This window comes from Ceratotherium simum, chromosome 12 (assembly GCF_057802395.1).
Source record: "Ceratotherium simum simum isolate JZ-2026a chromosome 12, ASM5780239v1, whole genome shotgun sequence".
In the NCBI taxonomy this organism is placed as follows: Eukaryota; Metazoa; Chordata; class Mammalia; order Perissodactyla; family Rhinocerotidae; genus Ceratotherium; species Ceratotherium simum.
Window position 1 is genome coordinate 35544013 of NC_141911.1, and position 17343 is coordinate 35561355.

The following is a 17343-nucleotide window of genomic DNA, read 5'->3' on the forward strand; positions in this document are numbered from 1 at the left end:
AAATGAAAAGAGAGCTCAAGAAAACTCAGAAGAAAATGAAACATGCATCATTAGATGAACTCCTGCTTCAAAGTCATTCATTTGCTTCAAAGGGGGAGATGGAAATGATCAAAAGAGGTGCTGTGGCTGAAGCCCCACGCTCACCCTGTACACAAACAACTGGGGTAACGGGTGTGCTGTGTCCCTCCCTCACACACCCTGAGCCCCGTGTGTGGCCGCCTGTGCTCCCACCAGGTGAAGTGAATGGTTACCAGGAGTCAATCTGTTTGTTCCCAGGCCTGTTTGCACCAAAAGGATTTGTAGTTCTACTTGATTATGATGTGAATGAATAAAATAAAATTTTTGTGTGTGTGTGTGAGGAAGATCAGCCCTGAGCTAACATCCATGCTAATCCTCCTCTTTTTGCTGAGGAGGACTGGCCCTGAGCTAACATCTATTGCCAATCCTCCTCCTTTTTTTTTTTCCCTTTTTCTCCCCAAAGCCTCAGTAGATAGATGTATGTCGTAGTTGCACATCCTGCTAGTTGCTGTACATGGGACGCCGCCTCAGCATGGCTGGAGAATCGGTGCGTCGGTGCGCGCCTGGATCCGAACCCAGGCCGCCAGTAGCAGAGCGTACGCACTTACCCACTAAGCCATGGGGCTGGCCCCTAAAATAAATTTAAAAAGGAAGAGTTCTCTGTTTCCAGGAGAACTAGGTTAAATGCTTTGGAAAGTGAGTTGTTAAAAAACCGCTGTCAAGTTAAGTAGAAGAGACAACTATTAAGAAGTGGAAAAGGCTTACCTGGAAGGAAAGATTGATTCATAAGGATCTTTAAATCTCACTCCCCTTGAAAAAGACTGAGAATGGAAATCATGGACACTGGACTCTGGGTGTGTTTTATGGAATTAATGACCACAGGAACCTCAGAGGACCATATACAACACAAAGGCCTTGGCCTCGCCTCAAGAGTATGGTCAAGGAAAATACATTAATAGGTTGTAAATTAAGATAAAAAGTGAAAGATAACGTTTACATAATTTTTAACTCACATTTTTATTGACCAGTATCTGGTCCTAATTGCCAGGAGTAAAACGTCTGCTTTCTGATCAAAGGGAGAGAGTTTACAACTCAAATATTGTCACTCAAATAGCCACTGACCTTCGGAATGGTGGGAATCCACAGAGAAGTATGTAGGTTATCACGCCTGCTGCCCAAATGTCCACCTTCAGGCCATAGCTGGGAAAACAATGTGGGTGAACAGAGGAGAAATAATAGTACTACTCTCAGGAACTCTCCACGTTACTGGAGTACTGCCTTTGTTTGTTAGGAAAAAGGGTCTTTCAGTGCCAAACTGCTCACTTCATGTAGAGGAATTACTACCCTTTGGACAAAGGCATCTGCTTTTCTCCTAACCTAACCAATACCTCGGGGACTACTGCCATATTCCCAAGACCATTCTTGGGACAAAAGTCCAGGCTTAGGGTTCGTGGACATAGATGCAGACTGGAGCTCCTGAGATCAAAGTCACAATGCAGGTAGCAGTCTCCCTCACCCTCCACCTTCCCAGGGATACACAACAGCAGTAGCAACAAAATATACCTTTTCTCACCAAAGTTAAAGCACTAACCAACACCACCAGGAGTCTTACCCAGTTTCAGCAATGATTTCTGGAGCCACGTAAGTTGGTGTGCCACAGACTGTGTATAAAGGGCCTTCCACCACAGTGGCCAGCCCAAAGTCACCCAGTTTCAAAGATTTGGTGCCATCAGGATATTCACACACCTGGAACAGAAACCAGCCAACAATCAGGTTTTTTTTCCCTCAATGATTGCAAAAGGGCCTTTGGAATTAGGCAGAAATGACAGATACATTCACTAACAAACTCAAAAGAAATCTCTCCTTGTGATATTAACACCATGATTTATCTTCATTGTTTTAAAGCTCTAATTTTTCTCTCCAGAGATTTGCATGATTGTGTGAAATTTGAAAAAGACAGTATTTTCCACCTTTGCAGAAAGTTCCTTACTTAGGAGTATAATGAAGATGTGTGCATGCTTAGGGGCAGAGGTGGCTGCTTCTGATGTGGTTTGCAGGAAACTGACCTTTATTGTGTGCTTACTATGTCTGAGGTCCTTGAGAGCCTCAGAAATGGTGTTTATTAAGAGTCCACTAAAGCACTAGGTGTTCTCCAAGAGACTTGTGTGTTTAACTTAGAAAATAAAATTAGGACTTGTTCTCTGGACAGTCAAGGAGGAATATAAATTTTATATAGTGGAAAACTTTGGAAGTTTAGAAAGAAAATGAACTTTGGGATCAGACAGCCTGAACTTCAATAACCAACCACTCCACTCATTTTCTGGTTGTGTAACTCTGAAAGTATATAACCCAAAGGTTATATACGAGGATGCCAATCTCAGAATTTACCTATGTTTTAAAACGCTGGAACATATATGGCTAACAGGGTAATGACTTAATAAATCATGGTACATCCCTATAATAAAATATTATATAGTCACTAATAAGCACTTTTCAAATAAATATTAATCATATGGAAAACAATCACTATATTACATAAAATAAAAAGGAATTTTCAAAATTACATATATACAATATAATACACCAATATGTTAAGTTTATCTCTAGGTGGTAGCATTAAGGATTAACTTTCTTCTTTATACTTTTCAGCAGTTTCCAAAATGTTTACAATGAACAGCTATTGGTTCCATAATTAGGAAAAATTAATTTTATATATAAGCAAACTTTCCTTATGAGATAAAAGTCTGAAAGTTACATTCTAAATGGATGGTTCTGGAAGCAAACTAGTGTGTAGGAGAACATTATTTAGATTTGATTGTGTAATCTTTAATGTGCCTGTCTATTTGTCTCTTGGATGCTCATTTTGAAAACACTGCAATTCAGAGAGTAACTGCAGGCATCTAATCTGTACTCATGTCATGTCTTTCTTTTTTATATTTTTAAACACATTTAGTTTGCTTTTTCTCGTATTTTACTATGAACTGAATCAGATTTTTACCTAAACTACTACTTACTACTAAAGGAGGAGAAAAATTTAGAAAATTATGTTTTTTCAAGATAAGCATGTTAATAACGTCATCCATCAGTCTAATACTTAACGAGGGGGAGTGATTTATATAGTCATCAATAAAAAACATCAAGAACTCAGGGCTCCCCAATGCCAAGATCCCCAAACTTTATAGGCATTTTTAAAAGGATGACTCTTGAAATACCTTCCTTACTTGTGATGTCCTCATCAGTTTAAGAGGAATATTTTTCACCTTAGTATTTTAATAACTGCTTCCATGTTTATGTACTAAATATGCACACCCAACACACATCCTTATGACTTTCAAATTTCATATGATTAACAGCAAGGATTTTGAGTCCCTCACGGATATTTATCATTCTGAGTCAGCCCACAACTCAGCAGAAGCATATTCAAAACTAATGATTTAGTCTAAAGCAACAGAAACCAGCTTCTTAGTCATGCCATGGTCTCAGGACAACTTTCCATCTGTTATGTTTCATGTAAACATTAATGAGAACAATCCGAGATAGAGAATTACAGTTAGAATTTATGATGCATTTACTGAAACCCAGACTTTAGAAAGAAATTCTCTAAGTAATTGCAGTGATAAGAACATTATAATTCTAAGTGTCTGTATCACGAAAGTAAAATAAAAATTTTATTAATGTCATTGTTATTTTGTTTTTACAACTTTAAAATACACTCATTAGGTACATTTTTTGGAGAATAGTGTTTATTTTAGACATCCAATTTAGGGATGCCTAGGGGTATTTAAGGATTGTTGTCAGATACTCAGAATCCCAGAGTTGTTTTTCACATCCCCTATAAGGAATTCAGAGCATAAATAGAGAGAGACTGAATAGTCTATATTCGCTGAATTATGTCTGGGCAAGTGGTACTCCTTGGCTAAAGATCAAAAGGGAAGTGTCATAAGGGGCAGACAAGCCTGAAATAATAATATTTTATCTGATTCATCTCTCCCCAAAGACAGACCCAGAGGCAAATATGTGAAAGATAATATGACTAAATTTCAAATCTTAGCTGGAGATTCTCTTCAAAGCAGGAAAAACATATCTATATATCTATAAGTCTATATATACACACACATATTTATGATATTGCTGTAAGAGACTGACACACAGATGGCATTGCTTTAAAAGACTGATGTTAAGGAAGAGGCGAATAAACACACAGGGACTCGAAACGCCTTCTGTTCTGGCAGACAGTTCAGTTCTTCCCAGTGACTGACCTTTTCACAGGACTTTGGAGATTTAAATATTCTTCCGAACATTATCTCACTAGTCTTCTACAATCACTCATCTGGGCAATTAGGAAGAGAACTGTTATCTCCGTTTTACAGGTGAGGGAACTGAAGTTGGCAGTAGGTGGGCAAATGGGGATTCCAACCAAGACCGTTACCGTCCCACCGTACCATCCTGCCACAGACCATATCTGAAAGCAAGCGAGCAGGGCTGGCAGAACCCTGACTACAGCCTGCACCCGCATACACATTCTGAGTGGATTGAAACAATCAAGCTGTGAGAACTCCAGCCCCGTGGTGTTCAAATGCCCCACCACAAGCTGAGAGACGCTTCTGTCAAAAGTTGCTCTCAGAATGCAGAAGCAAAAAACGTGAGGAATGCAGATCCCACATACAAAGTAAACGCTGCATGTTCTCTAAATAAAATGTCAACATAATGATTTAGAAGGACTTCAAATATGAGAAACCAACCCTCTTCTCTCCCCTGTCCCCAGAACTCCTGGAAAAGCAAAATTTATCACTGGTCTCTCATAGTTAACTCCGACAGGGCACCACCAGGCTGTAACTCACAGCATTAATGGCCACCCCTGTGCTCCCTGACACAACGACCCACACATCTCTGCTGGCAGGGTTTTAAATTATAACACTGCTACCAGGGAAGGAGATGCAAATCAGATGTCTGAATGCTCTGGTGTTTAAAAACTGAATTTGTTTTTAGAGTAGGAAGAGGCTGACAGATACTCTGTATATTTACTTTTAGTGCCTCAATGGTACTTTCTCATCCTAGGCCAATGCCAACCTGCTGACTAAATCTAGAATCTGCTGAGTGGTCGGTCTAGCTAGGTTTTCAGTGGCAGACACATATTTCACTTAGATATGTGCAGCTAAGGGTTTCCGAAGCCTGACCCCACGGCCCTTCTATTTCACACATTAGCCTCATGCCGACATCAGTTTTATCATCATCTTCATTCTCCTCCCCTTCGGGTAGCACAGTGGGGTTGGTGCAGGTCTTGGAGAAGGGGTGAACACTTATCTACGGCAGGTTAGACAGATGAGGAACTTGATTCCAATTTCGTGGTTACATTCTGAGACATATCATGTTGGAGACATCAATCCCCACTATGGTATCTTCCCTTGATGCACAGCAAGAGAAAAGGATGAGGAATCAGATTCTGAGATCTTACATACATTAAGAAAATGTGAGTTGAGGGCCAGCCCCTTGGCTTAGCGGTTAAGTGCGCGCGCTCCGCTACCGGCGGCCCGGGTTCAGATCCCAGGCGCGCACCGACGCACCACTTCTCCAGCCATACTGAGGCCGCGTCCCACATGCAGCAACTAGAAGGATGTGCAGCTATGACATACAACTATCTACTAGGGCTTTGGGGGGAAAAAAAAAAGAAGAGGATTGGCAATAGATGTTAGCTCAGAGCCAGTCTTCCTCAGCAAAAAGAGGGGGATTAGCACGGATGTTAGCTCAGGGCTGATCTTCCTCACAAAAAAAAAAAGAAAGAAAGAAAATGTGAGTCGAAAAGAGAAGAAATGGGAGGTGAGAGTGGGTCAGTGAGCTGGGCAATGGACACTCCCTGGTTTACGGGAAAGTTCCCTGATATCTCAGTCACCTTGCTCACAGGGCCTTAGCAATCAGAGCTGCAATACAGGCTGGCTCCACAGTAACCAATGGTTCTTGGGGACCTGTGGCTCCTTTATCGACAGAGAACGTCAATAATTGAAGCCACTGAGGTGAGGTGGGCCATGGAGAGCTGGAAGAAATCAAGGGGGTGTCCTCATTAACACTATAGTATTTGTGTCTGGCCACATGTGGGGAAGGGCCTGTCACCATTGCTTGTGAAGCCCCTGGACAAACTCAGATGGGGGAGGAGCCTGGGTCTGACAAACACTGAACGAGGGGTCACTATGGGTGATAAGCCTGTTTTGAGGAGAGAACACCATATCTTCATCTCCATCCTGAGGCCCAGTTTACAATTCTGTCTCCATTCCTCCTGAAAGTTCATAAAACTGTGTCCATAATACATCTTGTTTTAAAGAGCAGGGATATTTATTTTCCTAATAGGAACATATAGAAATGAAACATAATTCCCTCAAGGCAGACGATGGTAAGAAAAAGACTCACATGCTTTTAAATGGACACTCAGAAATCATCAAATGGTATTACCAAAAGGGGAAAACAGATACTCTGGATTAGCAGAAAGTCCCCAGGATGACCTCAAAGCCTATACATCAATGTGTATTCCTTTCAACAATTATTTGTGTAGTGTAAGCATGAGGCAGGCTGTAAAAACTTGTGTTCAAGTATCAGCTTTTAGCTAGTTGAGTGACTGCCAGTGGTCAATCATCAACCTTTTACTCTGCATCTCCTGTGTAATTACTTGGCACGGTCCAAGGCACTGGGGATTTAAAGATAATTGAGACACAAACCTTGTGCCTATAACCTAGAGAAGGAGATAGATCAGTAAATGATAAAATCACCACAACGTCGCTAGTACAGCAGATACCAGAGGTGGCCATGACGGATTCTGCCCAGGGAGTCTTGGGTGACTTCAAAGAAGATATGCCTTTTGTTCAGTGTCTTACAAGGTGAACGTGTTTGCCATGTCGCTGGGAGAGAGGACATTGCAAACAGAAACCATTTGGACGTAAGCAATGAGCTGTAATACTGTTGATAAAGTCAAGTCATAATAACTACTGCAGATGGGGAAACCTGCACTTGGATTAACGTGATATAGAAGACTCAGATAACCTCCCCTCCCAAGCAGTAATGATGATGATACTCAGCCCTGAAAGGTGGAAACAGAGAAGTCACTGTCTGGTGTGTGCATGCAGAACTCCCCAGTCAGCTTCTTTAAAATTCCCCTACAATGTAGACACAAGGATTGGCCCAATTAGAAAGCTATGTTTAGTTATTAAGGCAATCACAAAAATGTGTTAGATATGGCTTGAACGTGAGTGCCACTTTGTCCAGATGGGTGGGGAATGGTTAGTAACAAGAGAGAAGGCTGGAACCTGGGACCAGATTATGAAGCTTTCTGAGTGGCATAGTAGAATAAGACTTTCTTCTGTAGAACAATGGGACAAGTGAGACTTTTAAGCAAGAAAATTTAGCATCTCTGGGTCTCAATTTCCACATCTGTAAAGCTGAGATGAATGGAGTAGATTATTTCAAAGTTCTGTCCTACACTTAAATGAATCCTTATGTTCTACTTCTGTCTCCTATAAGCCTCTAATTCTGTCTCCAATTTATTCTTCACAATTTTTTGCCTTATAAAACAATTTTTCTGCTCAACTTTCTTCAGTCAGCACCATCAATCAAAACGTAAATGAAAACCTGTTTTCTAATGTCTGATAAACAATGAATCTCAGCCCTGGTGGTCTAGTGGTTAAGACTCAGTGCTCTCACCACCACGGCCCAGGTTCGTTTCCCACTCAGGGACCCACACCACCTGTCTGGCAGTTGTGGTACTATGGCGGCTGCGTGTTGCTGTGCTGCTGAAAGCTAGGCCACCAATATTTCAAATACCAGCAGGATCACTGGTACCTCCAGTATCAGTGGAGTTTTCAGACTAGGAAGAGGACCTGGTCACCTACTTCCAAAAAAATAAATTGGCCATGAAAACCCTCTGAATAGCAGTGGAGTACTGTCTGATATAATGCTGGAAGGTGAGAAGATGGTGCAAAAAAACCAGGCAGGGTTCTGCTCTGCTGTACACTGGGTCACTAGGAGTCGGAATCAACAGCACTAACAATAAAAATAAACAAATGGAGAAATGCAGATCAACCCATTAATATTTTATGGTCATTGACTTCAGTCATGCTGGTTTTTAAATTTAACTTCTCTCAGTCCCTTATTGCAGGACTGGTATAGCCTCTATAATGTCACTGTTTGCATATGATTATGGTCATTTTAAAGGAAGAGAGGCATGAGTTGGAAGAGAAAAAGCAGAGATGACATACCAAGAGGTTTTCTGGCTTGATGTCTCTGTGCACAATGCTGAGGCCATGGAGATACCTGAGGGCGTTGGCCAGGTTGTACACCATGGCGCTGCCGTCCCTCTCCGTGTACTTGGTTGAAGAGGTAATTGCATCAAAGAGATCTCCACCCTAAAGGACACATAAAAGAATAAATCAAAACATCAACAGTGGCAATCCTGTGAAGGTAACAAAGAAGGCTCATTGGCCTAGAGTAGATGGAAAAAATGACACAAGTGCCATTAAAATTGATGATTATAAATAATGAAAGTCTCAAGGGAGCAAAACACTTTTAAGATTAAGTCCTTCAAGAATATAATAAGTCTTAGGATTTGGCACCATTGAAATCTCTCCATCCTCTTACTTTGACCAATTCCATCACCAGAAAGAGCTCAGTAGCCGTTTCCATTTCCTCAACCAGCATGATGATATTTGGATGTTTCACTCGGCGCAGTATTGACACTTCATTCTCAATCAGGTGCTCCTGTGAAACGAAGGGTTTAGAGAGATGGGTCAGAAATCACAGAACCCTCTGCTCTATCCCTACGTTCTGGAGAACACAGTCTGTAGACCTGATACCGAAAGCAGCATCTCCCTCGGCAGAGAGACAAACCAAACCCTAACCTAGTTGGTTTCCACAGGGACAGGACAAGTCAGTGTGACATCTCATTGTCACTAACAAAAAGAAACAGACATCCTTCAAAATATCCCTCAAAAGTGCTCAGTGGTGCCGCCCTAGCACATAAAAACATACTGCTTTCTTGTCCCTTCATTACTTCCAACATCTTTTAAGAGGTTGTGATGCTATGAATACGTGGACACACGGCACTGTGCTTTGTGATTCAGCTGGAACCACTTTTTAATTTCTGTATACACTCAGAAATAAAGACTAGACAAATAAGAAAATTTGGCATGCTTATGGCACACAACTCAGGCATTCAAATTTTCTTTCAGGGGCCGGCCCAGTGGTGCAGCAGTTAAGTTTGCGTGCTCCACTTTGGCGGCCCAGGAGTTCGCTGGTTCAGATCCTGGGCAGGGACCAATGCACCACTTATCAAGCCATGCTGAGGTGGCGTCCCACATACAGCAACTAGAAGGGTGTACACCTATGACATATAACTATCTACTGGGGCTTTGGGGAGAAAAAAGGAGGAAGATTGGCAACAGATACTAGCTCGGGGCCAATCTTCCTCAAAAAAAATTTTTTTTTTAATTTTTAAACCATTACCAATAAGAATTTGAATTTCATGTTGAAATCCATGAAAAAGAAACTTTCCTCCTCTAGGACTAGGTATGAAATCACTCACTAGAAGGATGTTCCTTATCATCTTGTATTTCAGAAATCAGGAAATATACAGTACCATGGGGACGACTATTCTCATTTTAACTCTAATCACTTCTCTGAAAACACCAGCTGATTATCCGTGCTGGTGACTAATGCAGCTGGGATCAGCACTGCAGAGAAATGTTTACTCACAGCATTAAGGAATTACTCTTAATACATCACCCATGAATCATGAACAACTACTGCTCTATTTTATGAGACATGAAAACCTCTCAATAATGTCATAATTGTTGATCCTCATTAACTGGAATAATGAATTATTTTGAATTTAAGGTATGCTCTATAAAATTAACTAATTGCCCTGTGACATATTTTAGGTACTCAAATATAGCTTTTATATAAAATTTACCTTATAAGAGATATCATTTGCTACCTAAAGACATATATATGTATACATCCCTATATACATGTGTATGTGTGTGTGTGTGTCTGTGTGTGTGTACTTCCCATATTGTCCCTTTTGCCTTTGCTATCATGAATCTCAGGACTAAACTTAGTGTTCCACTGCAGTAGTAAGATAATTATCTCTAGTTTGAGATACCATTTATGGTTCCTCTCCTATCTTCATGCATCCAACGTATACATGTATTTTTACTCTAAGTCACCTCAAATACTTTTCGACCACAGATGAAGTACAAATTATAACAGATGAATAAATAACATCCAGAGAAAATCTGTTGTAAGCTCCTGCACACGGTGGGCCATGTTTCTTGAGCACTGACTGCATTGTGCTTGTCCCAGTAGTCACTCAGTAATTATGCTGGCAAATGACAGTGCAAATGCTAAACAGAAGTAAGGGGAAAAAAAGAGCCGACATTTACCAGGAGTCTAGTCAGTATTTGTCAGTCACTGTGCAAAGTGCTGGTATAATGTCTTAATACTTTATTCTCAGAACAGTCCTTTGAGGCGGAATGCAAACCTAGGTTTCTGACAGGCAAGCTCACATTTTGTGTCCTACACAACATCACCTTTCAAAAGGGAAGCCTTTAGTAGAAGCTGGGAATTTTCAAAATGAAAATGATAGCTGTAAAGCTGAAACTATTTAATGCCTTGAAAAGACAAGAACAGAGGCAGTATCCTAGTGAGTTGAGTCAAGAGAGAACCACACCACGCTTTGTGCAGGGAGGAGAATCGACACGCATTAATGAGCGGCACTGGGACTTCTCTGCCCAGTTTAGGACTCAGCAAATGCTGCCAAATCTCCTGGAAGAACGGCAGTTCTCAGACAGTAACAAACCACATCTGGGAGGCTGGGGACAGGGACGCCTACCTGCTTCCAATCCCATATGGCTAAGTCACAGAGCAGCAGCACAAAGCAGCAGACAGCGCCCTGGGCCCTCCCAAGGGAAGCAGGTGCACAGCCAACCCCTTGTGGTCACAGAGACAAACACTCCCCATTTGTACGCTTATTTCAAAGCCTTTGAATCATCGGTACCAAGCATACCCTCCTCATACTAACAAGCAGCATCAGATGTACTTTTGTGAACATGTAAAGGCGAGCAAATATTATTTCACTCTACGTGCAGCCAAGATGACAGTAGTTACTACCACTGTAGTAAAATAAACATTTTATTTTACAGCTAAATGGATCTATCACTTCAGTTCTCCTCCCTCCTCCCCATTTCCTCCGAAGTTAGAAGAGTCTATAAATTTACCTCTATTTAAGGGCTCTGCTTGTGATACTAATTTAGAGGACATAATCCCCACCACTAATACCCTAAGGATTCTCAAATTGGAGTTAAAATAGGATGTCTACCAACTAAGAGACGACACTTCTGAAAAGTTATCTTTTCTCAATAAAAGGCACAACAGAAAGTCTTCTGGGATGTATTGTGGGACCTCCCCCAGGACCACCAGCAGTGTTACATTTCAAATATTGAGTGAGTACTGCAGCAACATTTTCTCCACCATTATTTATTATCTCAACTTACTGTATTCTACTCGACAACGGTTAGTATTCTAAGCACATAGTGAGTGTTTTGTCGGGATGTGGGAGCTGTTAGCCTTTGTTTCCCAACCTCCGACTATGCCTGCAAAACTGTCTATGAAGGAACAATCCACTATTGAAACTAATCATCATCAGAAGCAAAACAAACGTAGTGCATAAAAATCTCTAAAATATTATCTTCCTATTTCTTATGCAACCCATATGTGATCCTTGTTTCTAATAGGTAAAAATACTCTCTAGATTACATTTTCCAGGAAAATATTTCTAAATACAATATGCATATCACTTTTGTCTTGAACCACACTGAACTTACATCAATCATCTACCATTATTTATGTTAAGTGATGCATGATTCTAACTGCAAATAATTTACATATGAATCATTTCATGGCAGCATTCCATGGTTCTGTGTGAGAGTAAATGACAAAGAGAACTGCTAACTTGGCAAAGGATACAGCCTTATCTTTGGCCATGGTGGTTTTTAAACGTACAAAAAAGAGAGAGAAAGAGAGAGAGAAATGGATTAGAGAATAAACGGCTCTCCCAAACCAATCATCTTGTCTCCACCCTTCCCAGCCCTACAAAGCAGTCCTGTCTCACTGAACAAACGTGACTGCCCAAAGCGGATGGGAATTACCTCACCTCCACCTTCCTTCATCCTCCAGTACAGTCAATCAATCACCAATCCCCGCCAGGTCTACCTTCTCAATAGCCTCTGAATCCACCCATTCACTTCTATCCCTATTGCCAGTCTCTCTGCCTAGACCTCTAGGCATTTGCACAGGTAGTTTTCTCTGTCTGGAACTTTCTTTCCCCACTTCTTGGTGAACTCCTATTTATTCCTCAGGACCAGACTAGATCTCACCTCCCCTAAATAGCCTCCCCTGCTCAACCATGGCTGGGTTAGGTACCCCTCTTATTTGCTCTCATTGGCCCCTGTGCTTGTTCTAACCACAGCCCTCACTCTGCTGTCATGGAGGTTTTTGTTTACCTTGCTTTCCAGCAACGAGCATAGTTCTGAAGTGCTGAGTGCATGAATAAACACATCCTGTATTGCTCTTGGCCAACAGTGGCTTTACAGCTGGTATCTACACTGCTTAGTGAGTATTGCTGAGGATAATTCAGTAAGAGAGAGAAAATGTTCAAATCACTATATGTGACTTCTGTGGTTGATATACATAGCAGATTGAATAATAGCCACCCAAAGATCTCAAGTTCCAATCCCTGGAACTTGTAAATATTACCCTACTTGGAAAAAGGGTCTTTGCAGATGTGACTAAGGACTCTGCAGTGAAGAGATACTGGACTATCTGAGTGCCACCATAATTGCCCTTACAAGACTGAGGCAGAGGGAGATTTCACAGACAGAAGAGGAAAAACAACCACAGAGAAAAGAAAGTGATGTGAAGATGGAGGCAGAGATTGGAGTGATGTGGTCACAAGCCAAGGAATACCATCAGCCACCAGAAGGTCTTTAGAGGCAAGGAACAGATTCTCCCTTGGAGCCTCCAAAGGGAGTGCAGATTTCAGACTTATGGCCTCCAGAACTGTGAGAGAATAAATTCTGTTGTTGTAAGCCACCAAGTCTGTGGTTATTTCAACAGCCTCAGGAAACTAATACAATATACATTTGGATTTATGTGCTGCGTGGGCCTGTAACATGTAGATAATGAATGCAAAACTGGGAAGAGAAGAAAGGATCACTTCTAAGCACCATAAGAGAAAGTTCAGAGCTTCGTACACTGGGAATTCAATAAATATTTATTTAGAATGAATATTATTTAGAATATTAGACATGGAAGAATTCTTAAATTTACAAATACCATAGCCTTCTCAACAGCCTCCATAAATCTAGCCCCAAGGCAGACGCTGCAATAATCTCTTTCTTAGAAGAACTCAACATGCTTTCTGTCCTTTGGGCCTTTGCTCGCCACCTGGAAGGCTTTTCTCTCATTGCTGCCTATTGAAATCCCACCCACCACTCAAGGTCCAGCTCAAATGCTTCTCGCTCTATGGTGTCTTCACTAATCACCTACTTCTCTCTCGTATGCTTCCTCCAAACTCCCATAACACTCTTTGCAGAACATATTAATTTAAATGTTAAATTACCCTATTCCTAGCAAAGTGTCTTGCACAAACATCAAATTTCAGGTAAATGAGTAAATTAATCTAATAATGCTCATGTATATTACAGAAAAGCAAACAGAAGGCCAGAAGGTTAAGAATTTTTTCCCAGGTTCTTTTATTACATAAACAAATGAATGAACTGAACCTGGAGAGGGAACTGGTGAATTGGCCAATGTACAGGCTGTGTAACCAACTAGCCCAAAATTCCAATCACTGCTCTGCCTCTGTGTGGCTTTTGGGAAGCTATTTAACTTGAACCTGTTTCTTCATCTGTAAAACTGGTACATCTGTTTTGCAACTCATTCAAGGTAATGTGCAAAGCTCCTATATGTCCAAGCCTGGATAGATAATACATTTTAATAAATAGCAGATATCTTCAGCATTATAATTTTCTGTGTACAATCCACAAAGCAGAGGTGACCAACAATGTCCCAGAACAGTGGCTTAATGCTTTCTCTGATATTTTGTCTTAAAAAACAAATTCTAGGGCCGGCCCCGTGGCTTAGCGGTTAAGTGCGCACGCTCTGCTACTGGTGGCTGGGGCTCGGATCCCGGACGCGCACGGACGCAGAGCTTCTCCGGCCATGCTGAGGCCACGTCCCACACACAGCCACTAGAAGGATGTACAACTATGACATACAACTATCTACTGGGGCTTTGGGGAAAAAAGAAAAAGGGGGAGGAGGATTGGCAATAGATGTTAGCTCAAAACCCGTCTTCCTCAGCAAAAAGAGGAGGATTAGCATGGATGTTAGCTCAGGGCTGATCTTCCTCACAAAAAAAAAACCAAAAACAAATTCTAGGGGCCAGCCCCATGGCCTAGTGGTTAAGTTTGGTGCACTCCACTTCAGCAGATCAGATCAGTTCCCAGGTGCAGACCTACACCACTCAGTGGTGGCCACGCTATGGGGGCAATCCACATACAAAACAGAAGAAGGTTGGCACAGATGTTAGCTCAGGGCCAGTCTTCCTCAGCAAAAAAAAAAAAAACTCCAATAAATTCTATACCATTTTTTTCTAAAAATAAAATTTAATGGGAAAAATCAACTAATTTGGAACAAATCAAGTTCTAAAATTATAATTTTACATAGTCAATATGGAAATAGTTCTTCAGACAAAAAAATGTAAGGATGGAAATAAATATATGGTCATGAATTATAAAAATAGAATGACATTCAATAACAAGGAAAAACAAGATCCAAACGTTTGAAGTGACCTATTAATTTGCCTCCAAACTTACTATACCAAACTGAACTTTTTTGCATATAAAGATCTTTTTCCAACTACTGAGACACCTGATTAAATTTTAATCAGGTAAACAATATCCCTACCATAGGAAATTTTCTTTCTTTCTTTCTTTTTTTTTTTTTGCTGAAGAAGATTTGCCCTGAGCTAACATCTGTTGACAATCTTCCTCTTTTTTTGCTGGAGGAAGATTAGCCCTGAGCTAGCATCTGTGCCAATCATGGGATTCGAACCCATAAACCTAGGCCGCCAAAGGAGAGCACACTAAACTTAATCACTACGCCACGGGGCTGGCCCCTTTCTTTACTTTTGTGAAAAAATACTTCAATACTGTTGTTTAGAACTTGGCTCCCAAAATTATGACACATTCTGCTTAAATCACCCAATACCAGACTAAGCAACACCTACTTACATATGGGAAAAAGGCTTTGCCGTTGAAAAATTTATTAATATTGTTAGAAGAATAAGTAAAAGCACATAGAATTATTTAAAGAAAATAAAATTTAGAAAAGCCTTACTTATTCAAAGAAAAAGTGGGCATTTTGCACAGTCTCTGCTTCATTAGCTGTCACAAGGTGCTAAAAAAAAGTATATCACAAATTTGCCTCTTGAATTTTCCATCCCAGGACTTTGAGAAGATTTTTCTAAAACTTTATCATAATAAAATTATTTTAATTTTTCTGTTAAAAATACACAATTTTGTAAATGTCCAATGAAGACTAGTTTAGGAGTTCCATAAATATAAAATTACTACTATCACATCAAATCTTCCTAATTATAAATTCCAAATTCCTCTGGCATATTAATAACATTAACAGTTAACATGTATTAAATTCTTATTATATACTGGTACTTTTCTACGTGTTTTCCATGCCTTAACTCAATTAATCCTCAGCATAACCTTATGTCTTAGATATTATTATTAACGACATTTTAGAGGGAGAAACAGAGGTTCAGAGTGGTTAAGTAATTTTTCCAAGGTCACACAGCAAAAAGAGGCAGAGCCAGGATTAAACTTTATACCATCTGGCACTAGAGCAACATTGTTCAACAGAAATGTAATGTGACCCACACGTGTAAATCTAAATGTTCTAAGAGCCACATTAAAAAAATGTAAAAAGAAGCAGGTAAAATTAATAATATAACTTACTGAACCCAACATATCCACAATACTGTCATTTCCACATGCAATCAAATACAAAAGACATTAATGAGGTATCTTATACTCTTTTTTTAGTACTAAGTCTTCAAAATCTGTTGTGTATTTTACACTTAAAGTACATTTCAACTCAGACTAGCCACATTTCAAGTGCTTGGCAGCCACACGTGGCTAGTAGCTCCAGTGTTGGATAGAGAGTTCTAGAGCCTGCTCTCTTAACTGCCACACTACCAGAAAGGAATCCAAAAAGGTCTCTGTCGTCATAGTTACAGAATATTTATCTTTTCAAACAGTCAGAATATCAGTACTCCAGCAGCATTTCATCATTTGATCTTTTCCCAGCCCCAGCCTGAGAGTGGGACAGAAGAAAAAAATTCATCTGGTTGGGGAGAAATTCTTCATGGTGTTTCTGCACATCTTGCACCATCTTTTGTTACAAGGATATTTGTATAGCAAAGACCCTTGAGACAGAGAGATAAGGTCTTCCTCAGGGAAAGAAGGCAGATCTGTTTCCTGACCATGATAATAAAAAGAATGTTCTCCTCCGGGGCAAAGGTTAGGCAGATTTTCTAGCAGCCCTCTCACAAGATTGGAGGTTTACTAAGCTGGGGAGCCTCAGCTGTGACACTAACCTATGGTGTGGACAGCAACCAGTGAGGGCCTCTGCATCACTTGTGTGGAGCTGGGAAGTTACAGGGAACCAATGCAAACACGGAGCGCATGCTGCCTGCTGTGCCATAAATGACAGTCTTTTGTCTCTGACTCAGGAATCTTGTGTCTTCTGCCAGCATCTATAAAGCTGGAAGGCTGACTTGTTAGTTTGAAAGTAGGGTAACGTCTCCAACTCCTCACAGTTCTCGACACATCTTTTGAGTGCTGCTGGTTTTGAAATAGGCGTCTCCCTGAGAAGAGAACTTATACTTTCTATAGCTAGGACCAAATCAACTCAATTTATCGTTTTAGGATTAAAGTTTTTAAAAAATGGCAGGAAAAAAAGACTTGATAGTGTTTCCCCCATTATTATGAGCCGTCTATTCCTGTTATGATCTTGTCAAATCCACATTTAAATTCCTTCTCCGCAGTAAACATCTCACCAAGTTTTTTCAGTTTCTTTTACAAAGCAGTTATGTGTACTGTACCTTTCCACAACATTTGGCTTTGTCTATAATCTTTAGGGCAAACTCCTTTCCAGTGGACCTATGGAATAACCAGAAGAAGGTCACTTAAAGACATAAATCAAAGATAC

At 40.5% G+C, this 17343-nt stretch overlaps 1 protein-coding gene across 5 annotated transcripts in view; it reads right to left on the reverse strand.

Moving 5' to 3' along the window:
• The window catches only part of DCLK2 (doublecortin like kinase 2), a 147647-nt gene that overhangs the window by 14351 nt on the left and 115953 nt on the right, over positions 1-17343 (reverse strand). For all 5 annotated transcript variants that reach the window (XR_015553806.1, XM_014780199.2, XM_004420904.3 and 2 more), the window contains exons 8-12: positions 17237-17294; positions 8638-8757; positions 8259-8405; positions 1631-1764; positions 1141-1218 (exon numbers count right to left, since the gene is read on the reverse strand). Coding sequence is in view for 4 of the 5 variants with exons in the window: in XM_014780199.2 (XP_014635685.1) it covers positions 1141-1218; positions 1631-1764; positions 8259-8405; positions 8638-8757; positions 17237-17294 (537 nt within the window). In the remaining variant the exon portion in view is untranslated. The remainder of the gene's footprint in view (positions 1-1140; positions 1219-1630; positions 1765-8258; positions 8406-8637; positions 8758-17236; positions 17295-17343) is intronic.